General features: G+C 34.8%; 2 protein-coding genes across 3 annotated transcripts in view; one reads left to right on the forward strand and one right to left on the reverse strand.

Moving 5' to 3' along the window:
• Positions 1-15,857, forward strand: part of LOC132200670 (disheveled-associated activator of morphogenesis 1) — a 54,898-nt gene that overhangs the window by 21,942 nt on the left and 17,099 nt on the right. For both annotated transcript variants that reach the window (XM_059626319.1, XM_059626320.1), the window contains exon 2: positions 2,293-2,336. The gene's annotated coding sequence lies outside the window, so the exon portion shown is untranslated. The remainder of the gene's footprint in view (positions 1-2,292; positions 2,337-15,857) is intronic.
• Positions 11,402-13,072, reverse strand: LOC132200603 (uncharacterized). The gene is made up of 7 exons (XM_059626201.1): positions 12,916-13,072; positions 12,752-12,793; positions 12,499-12,582; positions 12,313-12,384; positions 12,228-12,252; positions 12,103-12,158; positions 11,402-12,045 (listed from the first exon to the last, which is right to left on the reverse strand). Exons 1-7 carry the CDS (start codon positions 13,006-13,008, stop codon positions 11,710-11,712), a joined length of 708 nt encoding a protein of 235 aa, XP_059482184.1. The 5' UTR covers positions 13,009-13,072; the 3' UTR covers positions 11,402-11,709.

Consider the following 15,857-nt stretch of genomic DNA (forward strand, 5'->3'; position numbering starts at 1 on the left):
ATTTAAAGTTATCTTCAATTATTATTCACCGCTCTTTATTTTTTTACGTTGCATATTTTAATTTACCAATTTATATCCACGCATTTCAATATTCATAGTGAAATTTGGCTCAAATTCTAAAATTAAAATGTTTTTCAACAACATTCTAAAAAAAAAGGAAATTGTTTGAAAATTGTGATTATTGTATTATGTAAGTCCTTTGAAATTAGTTATGATATTTAACCAGTTATTTTGTCATTCAACATTTCGACGCTGCATTAAATTGGGCAAAAGAATTGTTAATTGAGATAGAAAAATTGTCTGATCCCATTTTCAATCAGTGTGTCTGATCATTTAATTGGTGAGGAAAGCTACTTGACCTTCAGTTTGTTTAACAATATAAACATTGATGCAATGTAGACCTTACTAAATAAATAATTACTTTGCTTCTCAAGTCGCAATAATTACGCTGATAATTGAGTTCATGCGCGCCTGCTATTGCGCTCTACATTTTTTCCACAAGTTCCTTCGCAACTAGTAGAATGCAACTTCGCTGATAATATATTAACACTTGCGAGACAGATTGCAGCAGAGAGAGTTCTAGACACTTTTATTACTTGTCTGTCTGTAAAAAAACGCCTGGGGAAATTGATAAGAAATCAATAAAATCTTTTGACGCAGAGAATACACTTGTGGGATAAAAAGATTAGTTTTCATACTTCATCACGAGGTAATACATCTCGTGGTTGCCGCTTTGCGGATGCCTTTTTAACGCTGATGGATGAAAGCAACTCAAAAGTCATCCACCCTTTTGTGTCAACTTTATATCCGCAAACACGGCTCTCACGCCAAACGATCTCTGTAGCTGCGGTCGAATGCAAGTGCATATATACGGAATGAAAAAAAAGATAAGAAGCTGCTGCACAAAAAGCGCATACTCTGCTCTGGAAACTGGCAGAGATTTCCATCCAGTAGCAAAAGCGCAGGCCGCCGACGACCGATCGATCCGTGCAGTGGCTCACGTTAAAACGCTCTCGCACACTCGCAACCGTCAATTCCCAAGTGTGTATTGGGTGGAATAGTCGTCTAAAGAAATTAAAAAATGAATGGTTAATGTGGTTAGGTTAGGTAATTTAAATAAAAAAAACCTACAATAAAAGAGGCAAATTTATAGTTTGCAATATCTTTGATGGTTTTCATTGGGGGGTGAAACTTGAAATTGAATCAGTTTGAAGATTTTTATTGATAATTAAATGAAAAAAATACTGATTGCAATTATTTATTCCCGATCTTACAATTTATTAATATAATAAAAATAAATTATTAACTCAATCTCTTTCCACAGAAGTGACTTGAATTGAGAAGTAGGCAGGGGTTTTTTTTGGAGGGACGTTTGAATAAAACATGGCCGTTTATTTCCCGTGAGCCCAGGGGGTACGACCTCTAAAGCAATTACTTTGAAGCCCAAGAGCAAATTAATGAAATTTACGGCCCGGGGAACAAAGCGTCCCAAAGCCGCCCGAGAGAATTGATTTCGGCGTGTAACGAGATAAGGAGGGCGATAAAGGGTGGAGCAGCTTTGAGGGCACGTTTGTGTGTGTCTCGTCAGGTAGGCTGGAAATTTTTCGAGTGGCCGGTAATGAACAAAAAAGAGGGAGGAACAGCCCTCGAAAATGCTCCTGCTGAGAGCGAGTGTCTCTCTTCGCGACGACGTGTCTCAAGAAGGGCACCATAAAAGTTGCAAACTCACCAAAAACGTTTTGGGCAACTCGGAAAAACGAAACCTTCAAAGCGAGAGGTGAATTTTAATCTTTAATTGCGATCTGCTCTCGCCAAAAGAGTTGAATAGAATTTCCGCGAAAAATGCTTTTCCGTGAAAAGTTTATTGCATTTTGTAATTGACGTGACTTGATCGCACTGCAAGATAATTTACGCGTCGTCAGCACGAACCGCCCCAATTTTGCGAAAAAAGGGGTTGCTGTGAAACACACCCTACACGGAAAAGCGAGGCGAGAGAACCCGGATGCCTGTAAAGTAGACTGCACCGAGACTAGGCGTGTCCCGCGGGTTGCATATCTCGCAGTCAACAAACTCTGGTGCTAGGCGTTCGCCGCTCCCCATGGTGGAGAACGCTTTGTCGGTCCGTGCTGCCATCTACATTGGAGAACGGAAACGAATAATTGCAACCGCAGTATTTTATTCAAGCTCAAAAATTAATAAATGCTTTTTACGATTTCATTTCTTTGATTATCAAAGACAACATGAATTTAAAAAAATCTGCACAAAATAACATTTGAATTGACTTTGTTTCAGATTTGCAATCAGCCTTCCCTTGGATGGAATAAAGTTCTAATTCTGTAAGTACACATCAAGCATAATTAATTAAGATTTGCTCGTGATTTTTGGGAAATAATTAGCACTTCTTACTTTTGGAAACTCCATAGAAAAAAAATTATTAAAAATATTATTTTCTAATTTCTATAAATCGAAATGATTTTGTTCCAAATCCGCAATGCTTTTTTGACCGATATGCACTTTCTCCATTGAATTAAATATATATTATTGCAGCTCGCTCACCAAAGGCGTTCTCGATTGAAATCATAGGCAGACGTGTAAAGTAATGATAGGGCTCAGCCGCAAGAATAAATTCGTGTTTGCTCGACCACCTGCATCAATAATTGATTCCTTTTGTACAACTGACTTTGAGCAGCGCGTCTAATTGCCACTCGCACTTTCCATTTCACGCCCGCTCTTTGTAGGAAGTAAACACGAAATTCATATATAATATACGTGGCGCGTCGTTTGTCTAAAAAATGAATAGGGCATTATCTCTTTATCCTAATGCGCATCGGAATTTTTATGTTCACCAACCGCGAGCGATGCGTCACCCAAGAGTTCAAACTTTCGCCGAGGAGCAGCAAAATTCTCCGTTTTGCGCGTTTGTATTCCCATCCGAGCATCGAGAGTCATTTCATGCTAATTAAGGAACTGCAAAGGCACACAAATTGATTATTTTTATTTGACAATCAACATTAAGCTGTGGAATGTTTAGTTTCACTTTTTGGCAAACGTAGCAATTTAAAAAGAATTAAATTTGATTGCAATCGCGGGACAGAAATAAAAAGCAATTTTGATTGAACTTAATCCCGGCGAGAGTTGAGCGCAAAAAAATAATCGGCACAAAGTTTGCGAGGCATGAGTCGACGAGAATGATTGGTGGTTCAATAAAAGAACAAAATGAATTTCTCTCCCGTTCGCCATTAGTGATTGACATTTGCGCTTCCGGACGCAAAAAAATCGAACTTTTTTATCTCGGGCTGTGATCCGCCACGACTCTCTCGCTCACCGAGATACGAATACAAAAATGATGATACGCCGGATTCATGATTTTGGGCCCCCCATAGCGTGATCCTTAAATCTATCACTGCTGCCGCGCCTGGTTATTAATGGTCGGTGGCACCTACCGCGGTCATTAATAAAGGGAAATGAACCGAATCCCCTTTATAACCTCATATTGCATTGCGTTTCATATTTATATCAAACATTTAATAATGTTTTTAATTTTTTTTTTAAATTCTTAGAACTGTTTACAAAAATAAAAATATATTAAATTAATTATTTTCTCAGTATTATTAAAATTATCGATTTATATTATTTTATTTCTTAATTTTTATTTTATTTTATTTATTTATTTTCCATTCAATGCAGTCAAGATTCATGAATACACAGCAAAAAATATACAGAAAAAGAATTTGTTTTTTAATAAATAAATTTTGTTGTAATAAAAATAATGTAATTCATGACTCTTTTTATAATTTTCTTATATTTATTTGATTTGTGTGCTATAAAAGTAACAACATTAAATTTTTGCTTAACGTAATATAAATATATGTAAATTAATATAAACCTTCAATCAAATATGAATTATTTATTTTGCATTGACTATTAATATCATTTGGTTGAAATGTTTATTCTTTGGTAGTCTCATGAAGTTTCATGTAATTACACAAGAAAATTTTCAAAAATTGATATCATCAAAAGAACTTTTCTTTTGATTTTTCTTTTTAATTTTTGTTTTTGACAATTTTCTAAGGTATATTTATCTGTTTCATGTCTAAAAATGTATTATTATTAAATTTATTTATTTATTTATTCTCCATTCAGATACATTCAGATATTTTTTATAAGTTTTGCTGATTATGCATCAGGCTTTTGCCATACTTAATTTTGCGATGTGGGCTTGCAGGATATCAAGTGCAAATGAACGGCTCTTTTATTTTGATAAGGTCGCCACAAATTTTCAACACCCCAGTCGGCACATCAGATACAAAACCAAAACCGTTTACTTCGAGAGCAAGAAGCCACTGAATATGAACTTGGCGATGGTGCGGAAAAACCATTCATACCTAAGTAAATACGCACAGAATAACCTCTTTTCGCAATCGCGACGCTCCGATCTGGAGAGGCTGCTGCGCTTTTTGTTCCAGAATAAAACGACTCTCTTTCTTTTTGTGCACAGCGGTGATTTTGTCTGCTGTGTGGGCACATTATTTATGCGCCGTTTCTCTCAATAAAAAATAAATAAAGAGCGACAATTTGCGCTCGCAGACGAGAATGGGTGCCGTTGAGAATTGAAATTATAACGATGTGTGCTAGCGTGCGTAGGCGTGGAAGCAGAAAATCAAAGACGGATATTACAAACATTATGTGTGGCATAGGAGAAGCGAAAGAAAGGTGTGTGACCGCCACCCTACTATTCCACTTACACAAAATATTGGCACTCCGTGTGCATCGTTTACAATTCATTGAATGAAAGTATAATATCGCCTCGAAAAATCAACACACGATTTAAAAAGTAAAGAGTTTACTTTTTATGTTTGTTTGAATGCCTTATAATAAATCCTTCTCAATAAGATATTAACTAAGACAAAACACATTGATTAATTAAAACTTCAAACAAAAAAAAGCTAGGCAATGATCGACTGATTTTTGCACTCCTCTTGTGGATTTCAGGCTGCAGTGGCATTATAGGCAAAGCAAAACAAACTTATTTTCCATAATTATTTTGCGACGCGATATACGTATTTTTATTTTGCAATAATTAAAAAATTAAATTTTTCTTTCACGACTCAACTTCATAAAATGAATGTTGGAATCAAGAAACAATAATTTAATATTAACTTCTTAACACAATTTTTTAAATTAACAATATTAAAATATTTATTAATTTCTTAACTTTATTTAAGACAGCATTTTTTTATATTTGCCTGTTCTTGTGATATATGATATATTTATTAGTTATTAAGGATTACTTCAATAAAATTAAAAATTATTTGATAAAGGTAAATTACGAGTTTTTTAGATTCTTCAATTATTACGTGATTATATATATTTTTAACTGGTATAAAGATCCTATTGATCTTCGTATTCAATGATAATTTAAATCATCTTTATCTCCTGTACTGATGAGCCTTAAAATACCGTAAATAGTTAAATTTCAATTAATTCGTAATTAAATTAATCAAGACTCCAATTTGTATCTTATTAATCCAATTATAAGATCGAACAATAAAATAAAATAATCCAGTTTTGTTAGAATGAAAAAAAAGCCTATTACTATTTGTGCTTTTCCATTCCAGCAACGATTGAAATATGTGGGTCTCTCATCGTAATACTAATAAAAACGCAGAGAAACGGCGAATTTCTTTTTAAAAAAACGTCCCGCAGCGGCATTGTGATGTTTCTTTTGCATTTTCTTCACAATGTTTTCGCTTCTGGCCCGCCGTAATAATTTGGAGTGTCCGCCTTTTAAGAGATTTTCTTATAAAAATATCTCTCTCTTGTCGTGCGACCTCAATTATAAAACTCGCGCGCGCACCTACATTTTTTTCCGCGCCGCTTTTATCACACCGCACGTTGGACCATCTCAATGCATATTTTTTAATTTTAAACACGCGCATCATGCAGTCGGTGAAATACCACGCTGCCGTGCCGATCATCGCTTTTGATAAAAATGGGAAAATGGAATAGACGTGCTGAGGTGCAGATGACGACTATTAGACGAACAAGTTCTTTGTGTGCATCTTTGTGTTGTTGTTGTTGTGTCCGATTATGTATGATTCTCCGAGCTTTCTTTGCCTCTAGCCTATAGTCAGCACGTAAACGATGGGAATGAGGGAACCGAAGAGAGAAAGATGAATCATCACGTGCTAAACTTGCCTTGAACACAATGCCTGGATAAATTATAAAAGAGAATTCCTGCTGCTTTTGGTAGGAGATCTGTCGTCAAGATTTGGTATCTTTGCATAGTCTGTTGACTGTTTTGCACGAAAGTGTGCAAATTCGTTGTTTGTGGGGAAAGTTCGGCAACTTCAAATTAAAATGATTTACATCAAGAAGAAGAATTATATTTTTATAAAATAAACCTTCACATTTTTAGAAAGGATTGCAAAAAAATATATAAATGAGATTTATTGACGCATATAAACTAATTAAATATTGAATTTGCAATTAAAATTTAGAATTTAAATTTAAACAAAATAATCTCATCATTTTTCAAAATCACATACCATGACCGGCATGATTATGGAATTGTCAGAGCAGAATTCACTATTTTTCGACAGAAAAGAAAAACTGCGCTGTTTCTTCCGAGCTCTTCTCTACTGAAAAAAATTTACAAAATTATATTAAGAGATATTTATTACTATAATATTATTATAATATTTTATTTACGCATTGAAAATTGCGTGTTTCTCCATTGTAAACATTAAAAAATAAAAATTTATTGTTGTTTTGATATAATATAAAATTCATAAAAGTTTCCTTGCAAACATTTTTAATATACGCATCAAATTTCGCTTAAATAAGCATGCATTTTTGTTTATTTTGTACTTAAGATTATTTACCATAAATCTCTACTGAATCGTTGCATGATTCCATCCAACACTTTTTTCCAGCTCGCACGCAATTAACTCCTCAAGGAGGCACATGCCTCTAAAAGTTCCGTCGTCCAATTGGACGCCAAACAAGTCATAAAAAGCGCCATTAGTCCATTACCTGGAGATTAAGTGGCGTGTGTGTTTACCGAGAAGTTCCTTCTCTTTCGAGTGGACTATCACCGAATTACGGCCGCCGCGTTATCGCATATTTTTAGAAGCGCCTGCTTTTTAAAATTATTATACTGCCGGTGGCGATAAATAAGTGATGAGAGATGTAAATTCGAAAGTAACGGACTCGGATTTATGTACACATACGGACATTGTCAGCACTCGCACGGCGCGAGGCAAAAAATACCATACCTCTCTGCTCGGAAAAAACACACAAAATTATTTTCATCTCTCGATCTTTCTTGACTCATCTCAGCAGTTGAATGCGGTCGTAATTATGTATTGGAGGCGTAAAAAATTGACACCTTCTTATCTCTGCTGCCTCAGCTTGAGCTTGGCGTAAATGAAAAAAAAACGTACATGCACAGAGTTATATATGCGCAGAGAGAGGAGCTGCTGCTTTCGCTGGAAGGTGGATCGAATAGTAATGTAATTATGCGCCAGTACACACCTGCGCGTGTGCCCAATACACAAACAATGAGAGTCTCGGCTCAAACAAGAGATGGGCTATAAAGTGCTGGAGGCCCGCTAATTCCGTCAATCGCAGGCACAGAGCCAAAATTTCAAATGTGACACACATGGTGAGAAGAGTTTAAGCTACAATATTGGGAGAGCCTCTTGTAAATAATTTTTTTTTTCAAAACGAGAAGCACCTTAGGAAAAATTAATTAGAAAAATATTTAATAAATTTAAGAGATAATAAGAGATAAATTTTGAAAAATGATTAAATTTGTTTTGAAAAGCGAGGAAGTTCTTTTGATACTTGATTTCAAAAATTAGCTTGGCGTAAAACACAGTAAAATGAATAACTAAAATTTGTCCTTTGATCGTCTTTTAATCCATATTAACTGTCTAAAAATTGCTATAAAGCTATATAAAAAGGGGAAAATTTGCAAGGGCAAATGGTTAATGCTTAATGTATGCGCGTTTGCATTTTATAATGAACATGCGTGTTTTATGGGTTTTTGTTCTTACGAAATGAGGATTTTAGAGTTTTCCATAAACAACTTGCGTTTCTGAAGTACGACAAATTAATCGCTTTGCAAAAACAGAAGCAATAAGTGGCGATAGAGTCTTTCATTTTTTATCCCAAAATTGCCCATCCCTTTGCCAGACAAAGGTCTCATTGTCACAAGTAGGAGTGCCAAAAATTCGATTGGGTGTCTCGCCCGCGTTTTCGCATTGTCCTCGACAAGGTTCACTTGCTAATAGAGCTCACGAACACTTATGAAGAAAAAAAGTTTGATGCACAAGTGGTGTCGCCTGCTTGTATTGTTTACAACGTGACACGCTTGCCTGAGTACTCAAGAGCAGGTGCCCTAGTTGACCTGTCGCGCCGACTTTAATGCAGCTCTTAGGAATATTTCCAACTCGCGTCGAGAGCAATTACGCCGGAATCTGCTCTTGGTAGCAAAGGGAAAAGGTTTTGTCGCGTAAACACGCGGTTTCCAATTTAATTGTGCCAAAGAATTCAGCAGGAAATAATCATTTTCCGACGGAATTGTCGCAGTGTGTCAGTGAAGCACGTTTTTTAAACCAGCAGAAGGATTTCTCTAGACCTCGTCTTCTCTGCGCAACACGCAATTTGTAAAAATGTCAAGAAGCAAAGTCAAGAGTCATTTCATGCCAAATCGGCCGGATTGTGAACATCAGTCTTACAATAAGAGGAATTACTGCGAAGAGATAATGAAAAACGAAAAATATGCAAAAAAAAAATCAAGAAACGTTAAACCCTTTTCAAAGGTTATACAGTTAAAAAAAAATGCATAAATTTATATATACAAAAACATTGAAATGTCTGAACTTTTAATAATAAATTTTGATTTTGAAAATAATTGGAAGTTTTCAATTGATTTTTTTTCAGATCAATGAAACGATACTTTTGCAAAATAAAATTGCTTAATTACATACCAATATAAAATATTACGATCCGTGAGTTTAAAATCCGCACCTCTTGTTAATACTACTTTGTATGATGAAGCATTAAAACCGAACACAAAAAAGAACAAGCTCTTTATCAATATTCCAAGAATCACGCTGCGCACATTACAAACTTTCTACGGCCAAAACGTACAGACAATTAATCACAAAACAGCTTGTCAACCCGACCGGCAATTATACTAAATTTTGTTCCCGCACCGAAATCTCGTAAGTCTTTTCTTGTACAAGCAACCGGGTCCAGAGACCAAATTAAATTTCCTCTCGTCGCACGAGAGAGGTGCCCTCGTCTTTCGATTGAATTTCAGGCACGTCGACTCTCGTGAAAAGGTGCTTTTTGCTGGCAGGAACGTCATTTAAGTAGTTTTTTGTGTGCGCATAATTGACGCGTCACACGCGAGCCCGACGAGTGAAAAAGTGGCGCCATTCTCTTGGACACGTTTGGTCCTTGCATGTGCGCGTCTGTCTTGACAGGAAGAAATTTTGGCACACGAGCAAAAGAAAAAGTGCTTCCTTCAGATAAGAAACACGTTTTACTTTTTGAGATCATATATCAGAACCATAATTTTTAATAACACAACCCTTTTCGTTTGCAATGCTTAATAACATTAAAATTAAAATTTACAATAATTTTTTTTTTCTATTACTCATTTTAATTGATTCTAAATTTGTTACATTTTAATTTTTGCATTTTTTTATATTAAGTATTTGTTTATTGAACTGTTAAAGTTCAATGTTTAATGTTTTAATATTTAATGAATTATAATTTAACTTTTTTAGCAAAAACTCTTGTTTTATTTTAACACATATATAATATATGCTTTTGGTTTAAAAGAATTTTAAATAAAATATCTTAAATAAACTGACTTGAATTGAGTTTGTAGATATGATCACTTAACTGTTGATAGAGATTGATCTACTGTACTTGTATAATGTATGTATTAATCAATTATGTGTTTATTGAATAATTTCCAAATTGCTAAATAATTTAGAAACCAACATGTCATATATATGTATAATATTCATATTTCATATTACAGCATAAATTAATGTTCCTTTATATGAGCTAAAAATATATAATAAAATTCAGAATTCACCAAGGAACATCAACTAGAAGTGTCAAGCATCAAACTAATATGACGCTTTCCTGGTTTATTCCAGATTTCTCTCTTGATCCTATGTCGAAACTGAAACTTTCAATAAAGATTTGTGTCCACTTTTGGCCCGTGCAGGCGATCGACAATTTCCATAAGAGGCAAGGTGCGCTCATAAAATAATAAATTGCATAGGCGACTGAAACGCATTAATAGTATTTATCAGCCTCGCTTCTATGAGCATTCCCTAGTGACACCTGAATTTATCACCGCCGAGAGTTCGTTGATCGCCACCACAGACGTGTTTGTGATCTTTCTCTCTCCTATTTCTAAATGCATGACATGGAGAGATGCACTCGAGGTGCTAATTGAGAAATAAAGTATCTAACTTGCTCAACAGAGAAAATAAAATCGGTTTTATTGTCACGCGGAAGGGATCAAAAATAATTACACGCGGGTGATTATTTCACGCCGTCTGGTGCATCTGCTGCATCTTTTCTGGAAAGGTCGTTTCTGGAATGCAATAAATAATAACAAACGCACGCGTGCTTTCTCTTCTGCTGGACCGCGATGCTGTCAGTCTCGCGCAAACATCATTACGCGCTTCAAATCTGGCGATTTATTAAAAAGTGGAAGGAATTTCTAGGTGTTTGCAAGCTAGAAGTGCAGTTGGTTGGAAATCCTAGGTTTTTAATAAATACGCGTTCGCATTTCTTTGAATTGTGTGACATGGATTCGTCGCGGTGCATCCGTTTTTTATCCAAGAGCTAATTTGTAGGTTGACAAGCTGTTTGAAAATTTCTACACTTCACCGCACCATCTGTCACAATATTTAAAAAAAAGAAGAAAAAAATCTATATATTTGCTATATTTCTAAATCCGATATTCTTAAAAAAAAAGATGTGCTGCAGCTTCTCTAAAAGATTTTTTTTCCTGGTGGATTTAAAAAAATTAAAATATTTAAAAAAAAGTATGAGCTGTAGATCAAGCTAAATGTATAAAAGATGCTAGCTACACACAAAACATCTCTTTCCTTGTCCTTGACACCCGAGGTAAATTAATGGCCTAATTAATTACAGTCTACGCCACAGTGTTTTCTTATTTCAATTAATCCTTCAAGCTTTTATAGAGAAATTCTTGACGGCGACCTGTTTTAAATGACTATTCTTTTCATCAATGCTCTAGAGATTGGAGATATTTGAACCTGCCAAAAATGATTTAAAAGTAGATAAAAATGTTTTTTTTTTTGGCAGGGTGTTAATACATAACTTATATGAATATTTGCAGAAATATTTATTTTTATTGCCGTATTTACAGCTTTATTAAAAAAACTTCACTAAAGGCTGGTATATCAGAAAATTGATAAATTTGAAAAACATTTTTTTTTTATGAAGAGGAAAAAATTGCGAGCTTGTCCTTTTCAAGTGGAGTTTTCAACTAATGCTTAAGCAATTTAAGATTGAGAGAGCAGATTGAGAGTAAGGCATAGTAGTGGGAAGCTGTGCAGTTTTTATGTTTAAACATTTTTAAACATGTCTTTTTTTTAACCACACCTAATTTGGATACAATGATAAAATCACTTCAGGGTATATTTATTCACAAATATGGCCCCATGCCTTTTCGCACGGATCGTCAACCAATTCTCCACTGAAGATCATTGCGCACGCTGCTATGGATGCATTTTTATATTCATTCGGCTCCATGGGATTTTTGCGCCAAAGTTCGCTTTCCGTACTAAGCGGCGTTCCGTCAATCCAGGAAAATTCTAAATGGTTCTCTGCATGATTCGCAGCCGCAACCCACCAGTGCTGACGTTTTTCATTTGCCGTGGTTGCATTATTTAATAGTGCCAACTCAATTTTCGTCTTCGGTGCAGCCAGAACCATGCAGTTAAAAGCACAATTTAGTGTCGCGTCCCACCAACTCAACTACAGAACGCAAAAATTCATTCAGAGTGCATTTTGAAGAACCTCATTTCTACTCACACTTTTCTTTGAAAAATAGTATTTTTTCCCATTTTCCAGCGTTTTCGTGGTAAAGGCTATAAAACAAAAATTGAGTTATTTTAAATGTGACAGAGTCATTAAGGTTCTGAAATAAATTGTAATACCTTCTGACTCGACTTTATACTTTTTCTGGAAATTTCCAAAAAAATATTTGTTACTAAAATTTTTCTAATTTTATTTAAATCAAACCTTTAAATTGCATCCAAAATTTAAATTTCCTGAATTGTATGGCACAGCGATGGAGCGTGTAGTTGCGTCATACTATAGAAAAAAAATGACAAAATATTCAATAAAAACAAATAATAAAATTTGTAGATACGACGAATTTCTTATTTTGAGCTATTTAGTATATTTCAGATTGATAATGATACTTACCTTTTCGAGGTGCACAAACTTTTCCGCGTTTGCCTTATTCAAAAGCTCTGTTAGATTATCATTCTCTTTTTGAACATCTTGTATCTGCGAAAATGTTAAAATTAAACGCTTTTTTTCACAGTGTATAATTTTTGTCTAAATGATGATGCACAGAAATTTTGAAGTAAAAATGGTAGCAGGTATAAATGAAGTACAATATTTTTTTTTCTATATTATATCTATCCAAGTAAAAGGACTAAAAATAGTATCAAACCTTGATAATCATGTCACCAGCTATTTCTTGAAGAGCACTGTTCTGAAAAGTAATTGAATTTTATATTTATCACGCATCAGTTAAAAGAATAATGCAAACTAACAATATTATTTTAAACTGAAATGCGCATATCTTAAAAAATTTGAGATTAAATTAATGTTTACCTTTGAAGCGAGACATGTTATTGTTATAATTAGGCTGAGCAATATTGCAGCAGGAAGACCGTACATGAACCATTGTTGATTGGAGAACCCCATGATCTCTTTTTGCGTCTGATCTCTTCATTCAGCAAGTAAATGAGATACACTCAGTCAGAGAATTGAGTCTTGTGTAACTCTATGTCGGGAAATGTCTTATCATTATTTTTTGTATGTAAATGTTGAGCTTCCTGTGATCTGTTGTTACCAGAGACTAACTGTTAGTCTATGGTTGTTACACTCATGTTAATCCCAATGCAATATTATCGTTTTAAGCTTGGAACGGCGGATGGGGCGTAGAAATGGATTCATGATACTCTTATTTTAGACTCATTCAATTCAACCTTCAATAAATAATTTTATTGTTTGTAGGAATTGACACATAAAATTCAATTGGCAGATAAGGAAAATATTATTACTGTTGCTGATTATTAGTCCATAATAAAATTGTTGGTACTCAACTAATCTATTAAATGAACGATTTGTTTGATATAAAGTAAAATAAATCTAATGCAAATTGTAATATTCCTTGGAAACAAAATATTTGTGCTTTAACAATTTATCAAGAATATAATTATCATTCAGTGAAAACGCCGTGTATGCGCGCATGTTCTTTTTTGAATAAATAGTCTCTTCTAAATTGTATGCATTTCAACGAAATCATTCAATTATTTTATATTTTAGTAGCGTTTCTAAATTTGAAATCATATAATGGTCACGATTTTCGTTATGATACGCATGGAAAAAAAATAAAATCAAAATAAGTAAGACGTTAACAATAATAGCATTGCTAAAAATAACAAAATCTGCATTCAATGAGGCTTGATTGACATTTATGATTGATGACGTAATTATAGAATTGATATGTTCAGAGAACAAAGTGATCAAAAATTAAAATTGACGAATTATCAGAACTAGCATTAAATCCACCTAATGTATAAATTTTTGGCGCGTAGAAAATGTCGCCAGGCAATTATCTCGCCGGTTTGAATAGTTTAAATTTTACTACAAATGTATACAAATTGAATAGCTGAAATCTATTAAAATTGCTGCACCGGCCGCAGAGAAACGGTCCAGAGATGTGGGCTAGAGATCGACGGACACGCCTGCCACTATCCGATCGTGGCGATTTTCCTCTCGTTTTATATTAATAAATCCCAAAGCATCTCTGCAGAGAGATCTCTGCTGGCCAAGAGTGAACGTGCACGAGGAGTACATACATTGCATGTGTGCGTGGATATTGCCTGTGCAGCAGCAGGGTCCACGGCACTGCAAACCGAGAGTGACATTGGAGAGAAAGTGTTGCTCGCGATGGACACGTCGATGCGAGGAATAAAATTAATCATAAAATGCACTTGACACAGCAAGTGTAATAAACTGTATCAAGATAGAAGAAAGAAAGTAATTTAATGGTCCCGGCGTTAATTAAAGATGGACCATCAAAGTCTCTCGGCGGCAGGTATAATTCTTGGCCCTGATCTAAAATTTTGATCTGTGCTCGGAGTTGGACGCAAAGGTCTGTTATGTAATTTTCCGACATATCCTGGACCAGCCCAAGTTAAGAAATAATTTGATCGTTAATTAAGAGGTGAGGAGATTGAAGATCTCATTGTTCGACACGTCTTGTTATTGAATGATGCAGCACAATTCTGGGTGTTTTTCATATCATGCCAACGATTTGATGCACCATGTAGAAGTGTTAAATTTTATAGGAAAGATATTAAAAATAAACACTTTTTCACAAACAAAAAATTTACTTCTTAACTGTAAATTATTTACGGCTTTCTCTATATATACTTAACACTAAAAATATCAAAGTTCATTTAAAGACAAAGAACATTTGAAAGCTCTCTATATTTTTTAGTTTAACGTTTTAGAAACACTCCAGGTTTGGCCATGCAGATTTAGATTAAACGGAGCGATAACGCGATGTGTAGAAGTGAACGGAGGCGAAATTGTTTTCTAAATGTCTCATTCATGACCAGGAAATATTAAAAAAGCCGTGATGTTGCACGTAGATTTCGTATCCAGAAGGATTTTTAAAGCATTTTCACGCGACCGCATTCAATGTTATGCTGTTCTGGGAATAATCAAGGAAACGATTCCCGAATCGATTATTCAAAAATTATCCGGGCATTTATGCAAAACTCGACGCACGTTTTTCACTTTCTCAATTTCATGAACACGTGCTTGTAATTACTTTACAAGTACTTACAGGTACGTACACGCATGTTGTAATTATCAGTGAATGAAAACGTGTGCCGGCGTCTGTGCGAGAGGACGTGCAGTTTTATGGAGGCGTTGCAAGTTATTAATCAAGACACTGAAATAATTCGGCCCTTGGGGCATTATTGAAGGAAAAGGCATTTACTTTGCCAGAGAGTTATTATTGAGGAAGTGCTGTCAGCTTCTTCAAATCATGAAACATGCATGTGATTTAATATGAAATCAATATCCTATTTAAACATGTTTGCGACGAGATGAGAAGTGAAATTGAAGATTTTTTGTGGAAATTCTAATTTAATTTATGCAAAAAGTAAGTTTTTAAACTAACCGACACAAAAACCATGCAGAAAGCTTAAAAAGAGTGTGTATGCTCATTTTTAGCTTCGCATGAAACTTTTTTTTTAAAAAATGTGTCCTCCCACGCTCATATTGTTGCAGCGAGAGAGATTTTCTGTGCAGCGCATAAGTTAACAACGAAACTTGTTTTGAAATTGGAGACCACTGTAGATATCGTCTTACTCTCTCGCACAAGAATATATTCTGTTTAAATTCAAGATCAGATGATGCTGCAGCGAGAGAGAAACTATGCTAATAAGCGAATCGCGCGCACAGCAAGTGATAATCTGCATTTAGTGTCATTCCTTGGCATCCACCTGCGCTGACTTGAGCTGCGATCAGTTATT

This window comes from Neocloeon triangulifer, unplaced genomic scaffold, assembly GCF_031216515.1.
Source record: "Neocloeon triangulifer isolate White Clay Creek 2 clone unplaced genomic scaffold, ASM3121651v1 ptg000014l, whole genome shotgun sequence".
NCBI lineage: Eukaryota > Metazoa > Arthropoda > Insecta > Ephemeroptera > Baetidae > Neocloeon > Neocloeon triangulifer.